Raw genomic sequence first — 16,221 nt, forward strand, 5'->3', positions numbered from 1 at the left:
AAATTATTAACTGCTGTCACGAATTAATTCTGTGCAAATGGGGCAAAATGTAAACTCTGATCAATAAATGTAAAACTATCTTGAGGAAAATTCTTGTCTTCTTAAATTATACATTTAGATTAATATACTCATTATTGTTGCGGCTTTGGAGATTTGAGAGAACAGTACAGAACAGGAAGCAGAAACAAAAGAGATAGCTTCTGGGCCTGGTTTGGGTCAGGAAGCAAGATTTAAATGACAGTAATAAATAATTGTTTTTATTATTAAAAATAAATGACATGGGGGAGGAAAATGTACATGTACACTCACACCCTCCAAACAATAAATATAAACAACACCACTATATGTATTATGCATCCTTTCAAGCTCTGAGCCAGACGCATAAGCAGACTACATGCTTAGTAGAGGTGATAAGAGTCCAATGTGACATACAGACTATATCACCAGGCAACATAGCCACCTCGTAAAGCAGGGGAGATGGAGTACAAAAACACGAATCCGTGAACCCCTATCAACACATCCATCGGCATCTGGTTGGGGATTTTTATTTTTTATTTAACATCTCTTAAAATCTTACTTCAGGTTTTGAAAGAGCAAAGAAAAACAGACAGATGCAGTAAAAAGGAAAAGACTGAGGTTTGAAAAACAAGGCACATGATGCCATTGGACACAGGGAGGAATTACAGTCCTACTCTATATTAGTGCCTAGTTGTCTTGTTGCTCATCTCCAGTGGCTGCCAGATTACAATTCAGTGCCCTTGGCAAACACAAATACCCTCACATTCTCTGGGTTGTGCTGCTACTAAGATCCAATATTCAATATTACCAAGCATAAGAAGTTTGTCAAGGTACTCTTTGCTTTTCATTATTATTCTTATTAATTCTTATTCTAGTAACCCAACAGGACATACTATATGACTACAAAAAGAAGCAATTATTATTTTACTAATTATAATTCTATGGCTTTTTCATTTGACTCATCATCACCCTCCAGCACGAAACTTCTTGGTTCAAAATCCTACTGTGAACTGTCACATGTTTAAGAGCAATTATGCGAGAAGTTTTTGCATTTTGGCCATCAGGCATATACCCACTCGTGTTATCAATTGTACAACCTAAGGCCAAGCAGATGTGCAACTAACAACCAGCACTGTGCCTTCTGTCACTCTCATAACTGCCCTTACACAATTGTGTTACATAATAAGTGGCTGCGGTATTCTGTATAGCTCAGTGGCTTAGATCTCTAGCAGTGGAGCCAGAAGTTAGGAGTTCAATTGATGGGCACTCTGCCTCCTTGACAAAGGGTGGACTTGATGATCCCTTGGGTCCCTTCCAGCTCTGCAGTTCTAAGATGACTCTTACTATTACTATTCAGCTATGATCTATGTACAAAACATGTTATCATACATTTCTCTCACATATAGTCTCTCTGAACTGCCAATTCATAATGGTCTTCTTCAAATTCATATCCTCTATACAGTGGTGCCTCGCATAGCGAGGTTAATCCGTTCCGGATTAACCTTCGCTATGCTGAAGCATCGCTGAACGGGGCAGCGATTTCCATTGGAATGCATTAAACATTGTTTAATGCGTTCCAAATAGGCCAAATACTCACCGTTCAGCGAAGCTTCAGGATGGCCAGCAGCCATTTTCGTGCCCTCGCCTCGCTTAACGAGGGCGCGAAAACGCTGCGCGCGGCCATTTTAGGCCATTTCCCGGCTTCCGGCGGCCATTTTGGCCGCCGAACAGCTGATCGGCGGGGGTCGTTTTGCAAAGATCGGTAAGCGAAACGCTTACCGGTCTTCGCAAAGCGAATTTTTCCCTATTGGAACAACGTTGTGCGATCGCATTAGCGATCCGAAAAAACAGATCGCTATGCTATTTAATCGTTATACGGTGCGCTCGTTAAGCGAGGCACCACTGTATGTGTCTTTCTTAACACACACATACTATGCCTAACCAATTTCCATCCCTAAACAAATACAGAACCTCTGCCAGTCATTCTATACGCGTCAGCCAGTTTACTAATAGACACATGGGGCTGCTCAAACTTGCAACTTCATGTTGCGCTACATTACCACTCATGAAACATCACTGATGGCAGAAAGACAGGGAAATACTGAGGGCTAAGAGCAAGATTTTCTTTCACTTATTCCAAGAACGCAAACTGTAATAGATTCTAGATCTTCTTCACAACACACAAAGTATTTAAAGATTGCCATTGCTATTTATATGGACATGGGCATAGGTAAAGGTAAAGGTTAAGGTTCCCCTTGACAATTTTTTGTCCAGTCGTGTTCGACTCTAGGGGGAGGTGCTCATCCCCATTTCCAAGCCATAGAGCCAGCGTTTTGTCCGAAGACAATCTTCAGTGGTCACATGGCCAGTGCGACTTAGACACGGAATGCTGTTACCTTCCCACCAAGGTGGTCCCTATTGATCTACTTGCATTTGCATGCTTTCGAACCGCTAGGTTGGCGGGAGCTGGGACAAGCGACAGGCGCTCACTCCGTCACGTGGATTTGATCTTATGACTGCTGGTCTTCTGAACCTGCAGCACAGCCTTCTGCGGTTTAACCCGCAACGCCACCACGTCCCTCTAAGGACATGGGCATAATCATACACAAAATAATGTATTTACGTTTAATTTGTTTGACAGCAGGAGCAAAAGCGAAGGGAGTATATGAGGTAAAAGCATGCCGGCCACAGAGACTGGCGAAATGTTGGGAAGAACAAGCTTCAGAACACGGCCAAAGAGCCCGGAAAACCCACAACAACCATTAGATCCTGGCCGTGAAAGCCTTCACAAATACATAAAACAAAAAATCCCTGGTGTTACTGGATTGAACTTGCTTTGAAGGAAAAACCTACTTCTTCCTCTATTCTCCCACTCAGGAGATCTTTCCCTCAAAATATGAAGCTGACACTGCCTATATAATATAAGGTGTGTCTTCCCAAAACATACAGTCCATGTTGTTACTAATATCTGTGTTGGCACGAATGTTCCCTCTAAGCTGCGTGCACGCTTGCCCAAAGCTCAGTCGAAGTTGTGCACAGGCAGCCGGCAGCCGGTTTGTTTATTTCCCATCCTGTGCACACGGAGTGAGACCCTCATGCAGTGGGACAGAAACTTAGAGGGAACGTTGGTTGGCACAATAGCCTATACATATTTTATGCAGAAGGCAGAGTAAACATGTTTCTATATAAGCAGGTGTCTCTGTGCAATATCTTTACTTATAGCTAGTTCAAGAAGTTCTTACAAACCCAGCCACAAAAGCTTTAGTCAAATAATCCCCATGCATTTGGTCCTCCAGTTATATTTTATTCCAGAATCTACAACAAACATGATATACAATATAGGTGGTCTGTGGCACTGTCCCCTGAAGAGTCATAAATAACACACACACACACTGTACCTGGCCACTAGCCAGGGTGCACAGTGTGTATGTGTGTGTTTATTTGTTTTAAAAGAACAGATAGCCATAAATGTCTCAACAAATTAACAGTGTTTTGTTCCAGCCAATGTAATGCATTGGGAAGATTAAACACTTTGGGTGAACATTAATGCAGCAAAACAGAAACGAGTGCTCTTGTTACCAGTAAGTTTGCCCAACCTACTGGTAATAATATACGTAATTACTGTATTCTGTGGGAAGAAGAAAGAAATCTGCATGTGGGATTGGAAAATATCGTGCAGTACAAACTGTCCACTTTTTATCCTAACCTGCAGGAACATCAGAATTCTCACTTTGGTCAGAAAAAATTCCATAATTCACACAATACTTGAAGTTTAAAATAATCTAGGATATGAAGAATGCTTCTTCTTCCCATATACTATGAAATTAATTAGTTTTCAGTGTACCACATCATTCAGATTACAACTTAAATATTAAGATACAGTACTCACAAAAAGCAGCAGCAGCAAAGGAGTTATAATGATGCCCTGCAAGAAATCAAGAAATTCATCAGTTTGGAGTTTTTCATTGTCATTCCAAATCTTTATGTATGAAAACATTAGACATCTTATTGCAACACATTTGGGCATCTGCCTACAAAACCTGTATACTTTCATTTCTGCTATAGCATCAGACTATAATTGTGACGTGTTTGCGCAGACAACAGCTCTGTAATGCTTAAGGACCAGCAAATTTATCATAGCATGAGTTTTCATGGACTATATAGCCTGGAGACTAACAAATCCTCCCTTTTAGGCACTTTTGCCTAAAAGGAGATCTTATAAACTGTAATATAGGTCATGCTTTAATTTGTTTAAAACCTTTGTGAATAAGGAAAGTTCAGTCTCAAATACAGGTTTAAAAGTGATGAATGTTAACTGTAAATAAGAGTACAAATGATCTACTCTAGATCCATTGTTCCACTTCTGATTTAGACATCTCCCTTTCCCTTTATATATACTCCATAAAATATGCAGTCCCAGTTCCTTGCAGAGCCTTCCCACCAATGCCTTCTTACTATCTTAATAAACAGTCCCTTCCATAGAGGGGACAGGTGGCTTACTATCATATTGTCTGAGCTATGGCCCTCTCCTGAGTAAAGTTGGCATCAACCGTGATGAATTAGGTGTCGTGTGATTTTGTAATGTAAACTGATATCCCCTAGGAAGTGAGTTGAGATCTCAGAACTCATTTCACTTGATTAGACTCCATGTCTCTGTGGTGGGAAGGCAAGTCTTTCATCTAATTTAGTCACACAGGACCACTTCAGCTCTCCATATCCCCCAGGCAAAGGAAGGCAAAAGATTTGTTTTCTTCAGTGACAGCAAAGAGGTTTAAGGCTGATCATTGGGCATCAGACAAGAGTTTTAAGTTCCATGAAGACAAAGCTTGAGACAAGGTTTTAGGAGTGGGACATAACATGACAAGCATTGTCTTCACAACAGAAATGGAAATTCTCACTTCACCCATGCCTTTACACTTCAATACTTAATAATAAATTAATAAAAACAGTCTGCTACTAGTGCATATTAATTGACTGACTACATGTAGCTCTTACATTCAAAATTAAGGTTATTTTCTTTCCTTACAGTCGTTAGGCACGAGTTTCTAAATTATACAAAGGCTAATCTTTTCACTCTCTTAAAAGTTTCTTACTTTAAAAGAAAGAAAACAGCCCCTTATATTTGATCTAGGTTTTAATCTCAGCTGAACCATATTTTCTCTCTCTTAATGTGGCATGGCATTTTCTGTTTAAGTCCACACTAATAAAAAGGAAATATGCATGACCTCCAGCTCACAGGTTCATTGTGGGGAAAGGTGAAGCAAGAATTGTACACACACTACAGATACTGTTAGCCACTATGGAGTCACCACAGGTTATGAAAATAAAAGAACAAAATCCTGAATTCTTCACACCACTCCAGATGTATGCTGTCCATTTAACCTGGATCATATATTTATTTGGATTTCAAGTTAGTCATCTTTAATGCTGGAACCCCTTCAGAGTGGTGTTAAAGATAAAAAGAATCAATGTAAAACAATTAAAAATATAAAATACAGTAGGACCCTCATATTTGTGGGGTTTCGTTCCACAAATGTCTGAAACCATGGATAGTAGGAATACTATCCTAGTATTGCTAGAATACCATCCTTTTCCTATGTACGGCATATAAGGAAGCAGGACAAAGGCCACAAGGCCACTTCTTTGTATGTTGTATTGGGCTGAGGTAAACCACAGATAATCAAAACCATGGATACCAATCCTGTGGATGCAGGGGTCCGATTATACAACAGAAATAATGATTTTAAAAAGAACAGCAACCTAAGAGTGCAGACAATGTCAACAAAAATGGTTTTTCAAAGCTTCCCTGAAGACCAGCAAAACAATGTAGCAAATTCCTAGAGCAAGTTGACTCTAAACTAAGGTTCGTATCTATTAATTAAAAAGTCATCTCTTCCTGGATCACCTGGATTACCAGGTGGCTGGCATGTGAGAAGTCTGTGCTGATGACCTAGGAATCTGGGACAACCACCCAGATTGTGAATAACTCCTGCAGATTTTCAGAGTGAGGGATGGAATAGCCAGGGCAGTTCTGTCTAGCTTGATAAGCATCTTGTTCTTCATTTTGATTGAGAAAATAGAATCTGCCCTGAGATGAACATTTCATTGAGCTGCACATTATCTACCTCTGAAAAAAACCTGGATCTTTACAGGGGGGGGGAGGGACATTTGGCTACCCCCACACTAATCCAATCAAGAATAAATCCACTGAACTCAAAGACATTTAATTGTAATGTAACGTTCACTCTGAGTAAGCATAATGTTAGATTTATCCCACAATTTGTGGGTTGAGATGCAGAAGAACATACAGATATATGGTGATAAGAGGGAAAGCACGTGGAAAAACTAGGGAAAACATTTTCAGAAGACCAATTTGATGTTTGCATTTTGTCAAAAAAATTGCATACATTCATTATATTCTGAAAGTAAAAACAAGGGCTTTACTCTATAATTTTGCCTAGTGTCTTTATCCATGTATAATTCACAAAGCAACAGCTTAAAATTTAAGAAGTTACACAGGCTTGGTTATTTTTTTCGGAGTCAAGTAACCCCAGCATGAAAATAGCTGTCATTCCGAACTTCTCGCCTTGTTCTTTTGTTCTATCATTTTGGAGTAAAATATCTGGATTTCAAAACAAATAAATATATCATATGCAAACAATGACCGTGTAGTATCGATGCTATCACAGGAACGAAATCCAGTCTAAAACCTTAAACTGGCCTGCTCTTCCCTCTACTGCGCTCTTTGTGGAAGTGCTGTCAACAGGCAGCATCTATGAAGACGCAAAGATGGCAGTCAAACACTTCTATGCCCACACTGAGGATATGCCCTTGCAGAAGCAAGGTCACTGAGCAGCAGTGCATTCTCAAAGTTAGGGTGGTGTGTTGAGCTTTATGATGCAGCCCGTAATGGAGTCAAAGTTGTAAAGTGATTGCCTTTTACCATTCTGAAGAAAAACTTTCAAGAAATCCATTTACACCTCTGATGTGAAACCGACGGAATATATTTCAATGATTTTAGTGGGAAAGAGAAGGGGAAAAAAAATTCACAGCCTGACCCAAAATGCTCATACAAAGAAAGATTCTGGGCAGAAGCAGTCACATCAAGAACTTGTAAATGCACTTTTCTTTATAGTGAAGATCATCTGACATGTCATATTTTAGAAAGCAAGTTATGCTTTTCTAAAAGAAAAACCAGCACCCGGGGATAGATTTTATTGCATCTTCTGCAGAAGATAAAACTAACTCCTTATAACCGTTTCCAATATTAACTGGAGAAGGGAACTGGACTGTGATTATTTATAATGCACCTGTAATTTATCCAGCCAGCTCGCAATGAGAAACACTATGAAAGAATTTATAGCCAGAAGAGTAAAGAGCACAGTTCCCTCCCACCCATGCTGATGACTGAAATGGGTTAGAATGGCACACTGACACCTCACTGTTTTCAGAGAGGACAGTGTTACTAGTGGGGGAGCTTTGCCGAAGAGGCCCCACTGTGCTGGGATCTGTTGACAAGCTGCCACAGGGACAGAAAGAAAGCCCTGAAACTGGGGGTTCTTCGAGTGTCGAGAGGCTGAGATATACTTCATCAGTTCTGGAATCAGACCTTACAAAACGGCATCTTTTTGGATTGCAGCTCCCACCCTCTTCTATCCAAGATAACCACTAGCTGAAACTTTCTGAAAGGTGTCCAGCAGAAAACTGCATTTTGAAACCTCAGCCTGGAATCATTCTGGCTTCTTCTGGGGAATTTAGGGATTTTTCTCGATTCAGAAAAATCAAATCTCTACTCAAAAGTCCAATCCTTAAATTCTATATTCTGGAGCAGGGATGGTCTAATTTCAAAAACCTTCTGCAAGTACCTATTTTAAATGTCTGATGGGAGCAATCTGCCTCTTGCCCAACAGCCTGCTGGTTGGGTACAATCTTGAGAGAGAAGAGGGAGTCAGAAATAGAAAAAAAATTAAGGAAAAAAGAGAGAGAGGGAAATGCAGAAGCCCCACACATATTTTGCTCTAGCCCTGTCACTCCAAGTATGGTGACAGATTCTCTGTGCCTCTCTAGGTGCTGTTGTATCAGTTGCTGAGGTTGGGTACCACCATGGCCTATCTCCACCTGTTTCTCGTTGGGTAAATTGGGTTTTCTCTATTAAAGCCCAGTCCTTAATACAATCTTCAGATTCCTCTTAATTGAAAAAGTTCTCCATTCCTACCCTAGAGCTGTCTCACTGACATATCTGGATCTATTAGAAAGATTATTGTTGCACAAGAGTACATTTCAAAGAAGGCTCTTCAGCTGTAGGCTCTTTGACTGTTCTCATTCATGACTCCAAATATATCTTCTCTTAACAGGTAAAACATGAAGAAAGGGCTACAGAGTGATGCTTTGCACACACCTTGCATTGCATTTTCAGCAAGGGGAAAGCCCCTGCTGTCATTTATTCACATCCCATAGGGCCAAGTCGCTTTATAATTGGTCAGCTACATGCTGCAGGTCTGTATGTTTGCTTTGATCACTTTGGCGGTACCTGCGCCTCTCCTGACAAGTCGGAGGAAGGGGAATTACCCATTTATTTAGCTGGGAAAGATTAGCTGCAGATTAGAGAGAACAAGCAATTAAGGAAAAAAAGATTTTCTGCTCATATCACAGTAACAAAATTTTCACAATGCAGTATCATCAGAGCAGCAGTAATTTAAAAATTATTAAAATATTTCTGATAAATTAGAGTTTTGCTATACTGTATGCCTTAGTCCCATGCCACAACTCTGTTAGAATGCATTTGTAGTCCCACAGAACAGAAGCAGGAAAATTCAGTGTGTACAGTGGCCAATTTCCACCCCACTGGAACTCTGCCACTATGTTATGCAAATTCAGTGAAAAACTGCAAAATGCCCTTAAAAATAAAACACCAGCTGCTTTATTTTAAAGGGGAATCCTGGTTGCTACTGAAATCCAGTGGTGTATTGGGGGAGAATGGTAGAGGCAGCAAAAAAAGCCCCTTGTTTGCTGTGGGATATTTATTTATATACTTGATTTAAGAAACAATATGCATGCATGTGAGGACATACACAGTAAGCAGCTATATTCATTACATAGTGCTACATAAGACTCTCACAGAACTCTAACACAATTAAAGATGTACCGTATTTTTCGCTCTATAAGACGCACCTTTCCATAAGACGCACCGATTTTTTAGGAGAAGAAAACAGGAAAATATAATCTGTTTTCTTCGCTCCATAAGATGCACAGACTTTCCACCCCCCTGTTTTGTGGGAAAAAAGTGAGTCTTATGGTGCAAAAAATACAGTACCTTTCCAGATTTGCTATGGCAAATCTTCCATAATGAGTTTTTTCCCTTCATATGCTTGATAATTCTACCCTTAATAATGCTTTCCACTAAAGTGCCTGCAATCTTTTGAGTCCACCTAAACCCTCTTTAAAAATGTGTTTCATATTAGCTATTTTCCAGTCCCTTGATTCTGAAGTTGATCTTAGAGACAATTTACAGTACATTTTTAATAAAAGATCAGCAATGTTATACTTTAAGATCTTTAAGAAATATTAGGTTGCATCTCTAATATTGCAGCATATTTGAGTACTTTACATTATTGAAAAGATACAATAGTTTCCCAGTGCTTCTATTGTTACCTCTAATAACTGTTATCTTCAGATAGTTTGTCTTTTCTATCTTATACCTTTCTGTTTCAGACTTTTAAATGCTCAATAATTACTCCATTTCTGTGTTTCACCTTGTATTTACTACTTTCAATGCTTCCCATGTTATTTTGCATTTTTACCTAGTTGCTCCACGCATTTTCTGTCTGCAAATAAATTAATTAAATGTTTTTATAAAACTTGGGGATGGTACATTTCCAGAATAAGGGGAAAAACTAGTTCATTACATGTAATCTAATGTATAATATTTGGGAACGGAACATGAGGCTTCTGAATAGTCAGTTATTAATTAATTCACTAATTATTAAATTAATAAGTAACCATGTGTATACTATGTGCAGGAGTTTGTACTTTTTGTTGTGGGACCAACTAAAATTGTGCACAATTATAATTTCATAATTGCATGCAACTATTTATATTCCAAGTCAATTAAAAATGGCAAGTGTGACAAAAGATAAAAATAGCCCTCCAAAGGGTCCTGTGTTTATATTTTAATGACTGGATTATAAAATCAGAAATGCAATTGTGAGACAACCATTACTTTATTAGAGGGGACGTAATCTGCCAACTTTAATTTTAGATAGTGAGATGATGCCGTGGGCATCCAATCCCAATCGGATGCTTCATGCTTTCCATTCCCCTGAGACACCATCTTTAGTGGTCTCTTAAGAGAAGAGACTGGATCATTAACACAGCTAGTCACATCATATGCAAAATACAATGTGTGCATTAGATGTCAAAAACAGATAGTGTTTCTCCCAATTTACTGAACAGTCACCTTGGTTACAATTTCACCTGCCAAAATTCACGATATTTGTTTGCTGCTCAGGCAGGCCAGTTCTTTGGTCAGACTGTGCCAATGCTATAACAAAGCAGTCATGACCCTGTGTATTCCTAGCCAGAGAAGGGAGAGCACAAGAATAAAAGTTGAAACAAAAGCTAATGTATCAGTAGCCACAACCACAACTGCTCTACTAATTCCACCTCCAATTTTCACACATGCTGCACACAGATTATAGCTCCATTAGCAATATATGGAAAGCATTAATCAACAGTAGAAATGCCAGGATAATGTTATCCTATTCAGCACTTCCACATACAATGCACAAGCATGTTTATGTTCTAGGCAATGGTGCCTCCTGCATCAGAATCATCCACAGTCTGGAAACTGGGAAGCTAACATGTGAAACCTAGAGCTTCCTTCCCTCCCTGTTTGGATTTGTGACAGGATGTCAATTTCATACAGACAGTATTTGGAACACTGCTCTGTGTTAACCAAACAATGCCCTAGATCCATTCCAGTTGGACTTCAGGCCGCGCCACGGTACAGAAATGGCACTGGTCGGCCTGCTGGATGACCTACTGAGGGAGACCAACAGGAGCAAAATGTCCTTATTGGTTCCCCTCGACATCTCAGTCGCCTTTGATACCGTTGATCACAGTATCTTTCTGGGGAAGCTCTCCGAGTTGGGGATCGGTGGTCTGGCTCTTGCCTGGCTCCAGTCCTTCTTGGAGGACCGTCCCCAGAGAGACCAGCTTGGGGAGAATGTATTGGCCCTGTGGATCCTCAATTGTGGAGTCCCGCAGAGTTCGATCATCTCTCCAATGCTGTTTAATATCTACATGAGGCCACTGGGGGGCTTTATCCGGTGGTGCGGTGCCTTGTCATCTCTACATCTTTTTTCCATTAGCAGTAGATGCTGTTCCATCCCTTGAGCGCTATCTGGGGGCTGTTCTGCAATGGATGCAGGGGAATGGACTGAGGCTGAACCTGGACAAGACAGAGGTCATGAAGGTGGGAATACCAGTCACCAGTGGGTTGGGAAGCTCCTTCTCTTTTGGGGGAGTGACTCTCACCACAAAGAGTGTGGTCCGCAGCTTGGGGGTCCATCTTGACCCGGCGCTTGCCATGGAATCCCAGGTAATGTCTGTGGTCTGCGCCGCGCATTACCTCTTTGGCGGATTGCCCAGCTGCGCTCCTGTCTTGATGTTGGGGCGCTCACCACACTTGTCCATGAGCTCATGGTCTTGAGATTAGACTATTGCAATGCAATCTTTATGTCCCTTGAGATTGAGGTGGAAACTTCAAATGGTCCAGAACACGACGGCCAGATTACTAACTGGGGTGAAAAAAAGATCATATTTCCCCCACTCTGGCCGCCATACACTGGTTACTCATTAGATTCTGCATCGATTTCAAGGTGCTAATGATTACATATAAAACCCTAAATGGTTTATGACTTTGATACCTGTCAGAGCGCCTTCTTCCACCTTGTTCTACCTGTGTCACTTGTTCTAGTCAGGCTGGTCGGCTGAGGGGCTTAACTCCAAGAGAGGTCTGGAAGGAAAAAACTAGAAACTGGGCCTTCTCGGTGGTGGCCCCTCGCCTTTGGAACACCCTATCTCCTGAGATCTGCCTGTCTCCCTCGCCAGGAGTTCTAAAGAGTAAACTGAAGACCTGGCTCTTCAGGCAGGCCTTCCCTCCTGACAATACTTAAATTTCTCCCCTGGTTTTTCCATCTTGGACTCTGTTTACTGGTTTAGTCTTTATACTGATATTTTTAATTTTATTCCTTTTTTGACTGTAAACTGCCCAGAGTAGGTTCGTCTAGATGGGCGGTATAAAAGCCAAACCAACAAACCAACTTTTTTGTCCTGGGAGCATACAAGGAGGAGAAAAAATTCACATGACAGGAAGTGGCATCAAAACACTTTTCTGTTTGATGGAAACAGTTGTATTTTGCATTTCAGGCTGCAAGTTGATTGGTTCAGTGGAGAAACCAACGTGAATGTAAGTTGCATCCATGGGATATAACTTCCAGGGGAAACAATGTGGCTTTTTTTTTTTTGGATGTCCTTTGCTTGGATAGAGAAAGGACAGGCAGTAGAATTAAAATGCCTAACATCCACTCCAAAACACTAAACCATCACCACCTAGCCATAGAAGCATGAAAAGGAAAGCTATACAATGGGGTTTTTGCAGTGCCTTCAGGGCCCAGTCCACAACATGTTCTACTTGTGTTAGGCCTGAATTTTATTGCTGACTGACAAGCGTAGCATATATGACTTCCCCATGTTCCATCCCTGGCTACAGATTACCAGGAAAGTCACCAGAGAACATGGAGATGTGTTCATTCCACATAGTGTAGAGAATGAATAGTATGAAGCTTTATGGGCTGCCATTTTGCCTCCCTAACATCATTTTGCGCAGTCCATTCTATCCGCCCCCATCTATACCCACTCACTTGTGCATTGGTTTGCTTGCCTAGAGTTACTATTTTCCTGAGAGAACATGCCCTCAATTTCTGCCTCCAATTCATGATGCCCGCTTGATCAGATTACTGATGCTTAAGAGTTAGAATGAGCAAGCAAATAGGAAAATGGAACAAAAGTAGTGCGAAAGTAGTAGCACTATGGTCAAGATACAGATTTTCAGAATTGGTGGAATACTGCATTAAAGATTTTTCTTCCTTTCATAAAGATAGGCAAGGGCAGACAGGAACAGCTAGCTTCCCAATGGTCACTGCTGCTGTTGAAGGCCTCTGCTTGTGGCCTGAGAAGTGAGGGAGGCATATGTGTTGCTTCTACTGGTCACCATTGGGGACTGTGATTAATAATTGGTAGAAGCAGCAACAGCATCCATCTCCAGCTATTTGTATGCCAGACTTAAATTTAAAATTCACATATATAACTATAACACATTCCATATACATTTAGATGTGAGAAATTCTCTTTTCCAGCAGAGGGCATGTTCTATCTATACACTTGAACATTACAATATTTTGCAGTGATAACTTTGTGCGTACTAGAAAGAAAATGATGTATCTAAATATAAAGATTGGCGTTAAGCAATGCGCAATCCTGAAAATTTCTGTTCCTACTACATTCAGAGGTCAGTCTTGCTAGACCCTTTTCTTTATCAACAACATCAGAATAGCTGAGAATCATTTGGAAGATTCAACAGTATTTCTGCAGAAGTTACTTCTGATAGATTATGGCTCAGGAATCAGATAGCTAGAATGTCATGTTAAATTTAGACTTACATGAGCAACGATGTAAAAAAAAAAATAGGTATGAAGTTCAAAGTTACACTATGCTTGCCTAGTCTATTTTAAGCATTGTGTACACAAATACTATAGAAGGTTTTCCTGTCTCCTTCATTCACATGTTTTTCCAAAACATGCTGCAGATGATTTAAGATCTATGTCATTGAGGCCAAGATCTACATATGCTGCAAAGTCTTGTGGTGACGGAATAGCCTTCATCATTCTAGACAGCATGGATCTCTTGTGTGTGCGTGTGTGCATATGCATGTGTTTCGCATTCTAACTGCCACAATGCAATGGTTTAAACTAGCCTGTAGAAATACCAGTTCAACAGCCAACCCCGCCAATGCATTTGACTAGCTGTATAGGTTTTTTAGATCCTGGTGAAGAAAGGGTTTTTTTTCCAAACTAACTTGAAAGCAACATTTTGAAAGATACAAGATCCCACACACCTCAACTCCATTGGTGTTTGAGAACCAGGTGTTCTTCAACACATTTACTTCTAAACTTTAAAAAGGAGGGGGAAGAAAATAAAAACAAGAGAAGAAAAAGGCTTAGAATGAGACATTAATAAATATACTACAACAAAAATGTTTCATTGGGCTGATTTTTACTGTAGCATTGATTTATACCTGGCAAAAATATATAAATCTAGGATGGTGTTTGTGCCAGTTGAGTTCCATGTAACTGAATCAAATTGAGTGTTATGGCAGGATGAGAATTTTTTTGCCAAAATGAAATGTATCTTCTACACTAGATGGTGCTATGTCACTTTCGAGAAAGACACATCTATCTAAAAAGGTTTATTGTGCTTTTGATTCCACATTCTGAAATTCACATTAGGATGTTAAGCCATTTCCAAATGGTGACAAAGATAATAAAAGAAATAAAAATGAAACACCATAGAAAGACAATTAACTCTAGCAGATATTTCTCTTCCAGAAAGGGAAATATGATCCATTTCTAGAATAACTTCTCATCACTGTTTCCAACCCGAAGAATACAGCTTTTCTCAACAAGCGCATTTCCTTATCAGTCAACCACCATATCTCAATTTAGGTCAAATTTACAATCAGAAAAGGATTTTCTTTTTATCTTTACCTAATAAAATGAGAATTTGTGTAAGGTTCAGGTGGCATATTTCATTCAAAAGAAATATAAGCGTTTCATATTTGAAAGTGTACGTTACAGGAGAAAGTCATACATGACACTTTCCGCCTTTGCCTTTCTGTTATTAATTTAAGCAAAATCTCAGTCAGATGAATATGTGAGTTTATTTGAAAGAAAATTGTATTTAGAAATTATAAATATACAGGGCACAATCCAGTTTAATTTTGTACTCGTAACCCTCACTGATTCAGGGTGAAATCCTATGCTCAGTACATGACAGCTAATGTGCTAAAGCAATAGTTCCCAATCTTGGATAAACCAAGTGTTCCACAATTCCCAGAAACCCTGGCCAGCAAAGCTAGGAGTGATGGCTTCTGGGAGTTGCAATCCAAGAACACCTGGGTTACTTAAGGCTGTGAACCACTGGGCTAAAGGATTTGCCTGAGCATTAGACAGGAATGCCACCACAAAAAATACACTAGTAGAACACCCAAGATATGTGGGTTGACCTTTCCCACCTATAAAGATATGCCTGGGTAAAGGCTGAAAAGATACACAGAGAAAAGAAACAACTCTTAGATTTGTGGCATGGATAAGGAAGGCACTGAGAATGAGCATCTGATGTATGCTACTGATACAACCACACTCCTATCAATGGCACTTCTTTACACCAGAACTGCACTTGGTGCTATATGAATCCTCCTCTGTTCAATTAATAATAACTACTAATAAAAGACAAAACCTGCCTTGTATGTATTTGAAACATCTTCCCCATGTTTGTGCCTGATTTTGTAACCAAACTATGGAATTCCTTTGCTTGTTTCTTTCCCTTTCTTTGACTGCAAGGGCTGGGGTGGACACATTTTGCCTGTGGCTTGAACCAGCCATCTCTCAAATGCAACGGTTGCTAACAAACAGCACCACAGAGTCTTTGAGCTGTGTCTGCATTTACTACTTTCGTTTCTTGTATGTTTGGGCTATGGCAACATAGTAGACTCCCAAACTTAGCCTGCACAGGCTGGTTCTCTCTATGTCAATGGTACACATGGGTCATCAGGATGGTCCCTAATTAGTCAGTTGTCATGGTAGGGACCTGTTATCTATTGTTATACCACAATTTTTGGATTTTTTTTGGTGGTGCATTTCTCTTTTACTTCTTGGGCTAAGAACATACTGGATCTGGCACCCATTCCACCAGGACTACCCTTCAATCCTGGCATGATACAAGTATATAATTGCTCTATTAAGCATCAGCTTAACAATTCCACTCAAAGAAAGTGTGACATTAAAACTGTGCCTGTTTTATTTTATTTATTTTGCCTATCAAATTGCCATTGTCTTCAATCTTACACAAAATGTATAGGGCAAA

General features: G+C 40.0%; 1 protein-coding gene across 4 annotated transcripts in view; it reads right to left on the reverse strand.

The window, feature by feature from the left end:
• Positions 1–16,221, reverse strand: part of SLC10A7 (solute carrier family 10 member 7) — a 183,361-nt gene that overhangs the window by 61,253 nt on the left and 105,887 nt on the right. For all 4 annotated transcript variants that reach the window (XM_073001590.2, XM_020783017.3, XM_073001591.2 and 1 more), the window contains one exon: positions 3,908–3,943. In XM_073001590.2, the coding sequence (XP_072857691.2) occupies positions 3,908–3,943 (36 nt within the window). The remainder of the gene's footprint in view (positions 1–3,907; positions 3,944–16,221) is intronic.

The sequence above is a fragment of the Pogona vitticeps genome, chromosome 5, assembly GCF_051106095.1.
Source record: "Pogona vitticeps strain Pit_001003342236 chromosome 5, PviZW2.1, whole genome shotgun sequence".
Lineage (NCBI taxonomy): Eukaryota > Metazoa > Chordata > Lepidosauria > Squamata > Agamidae > Pogona > Pogona vitticeps.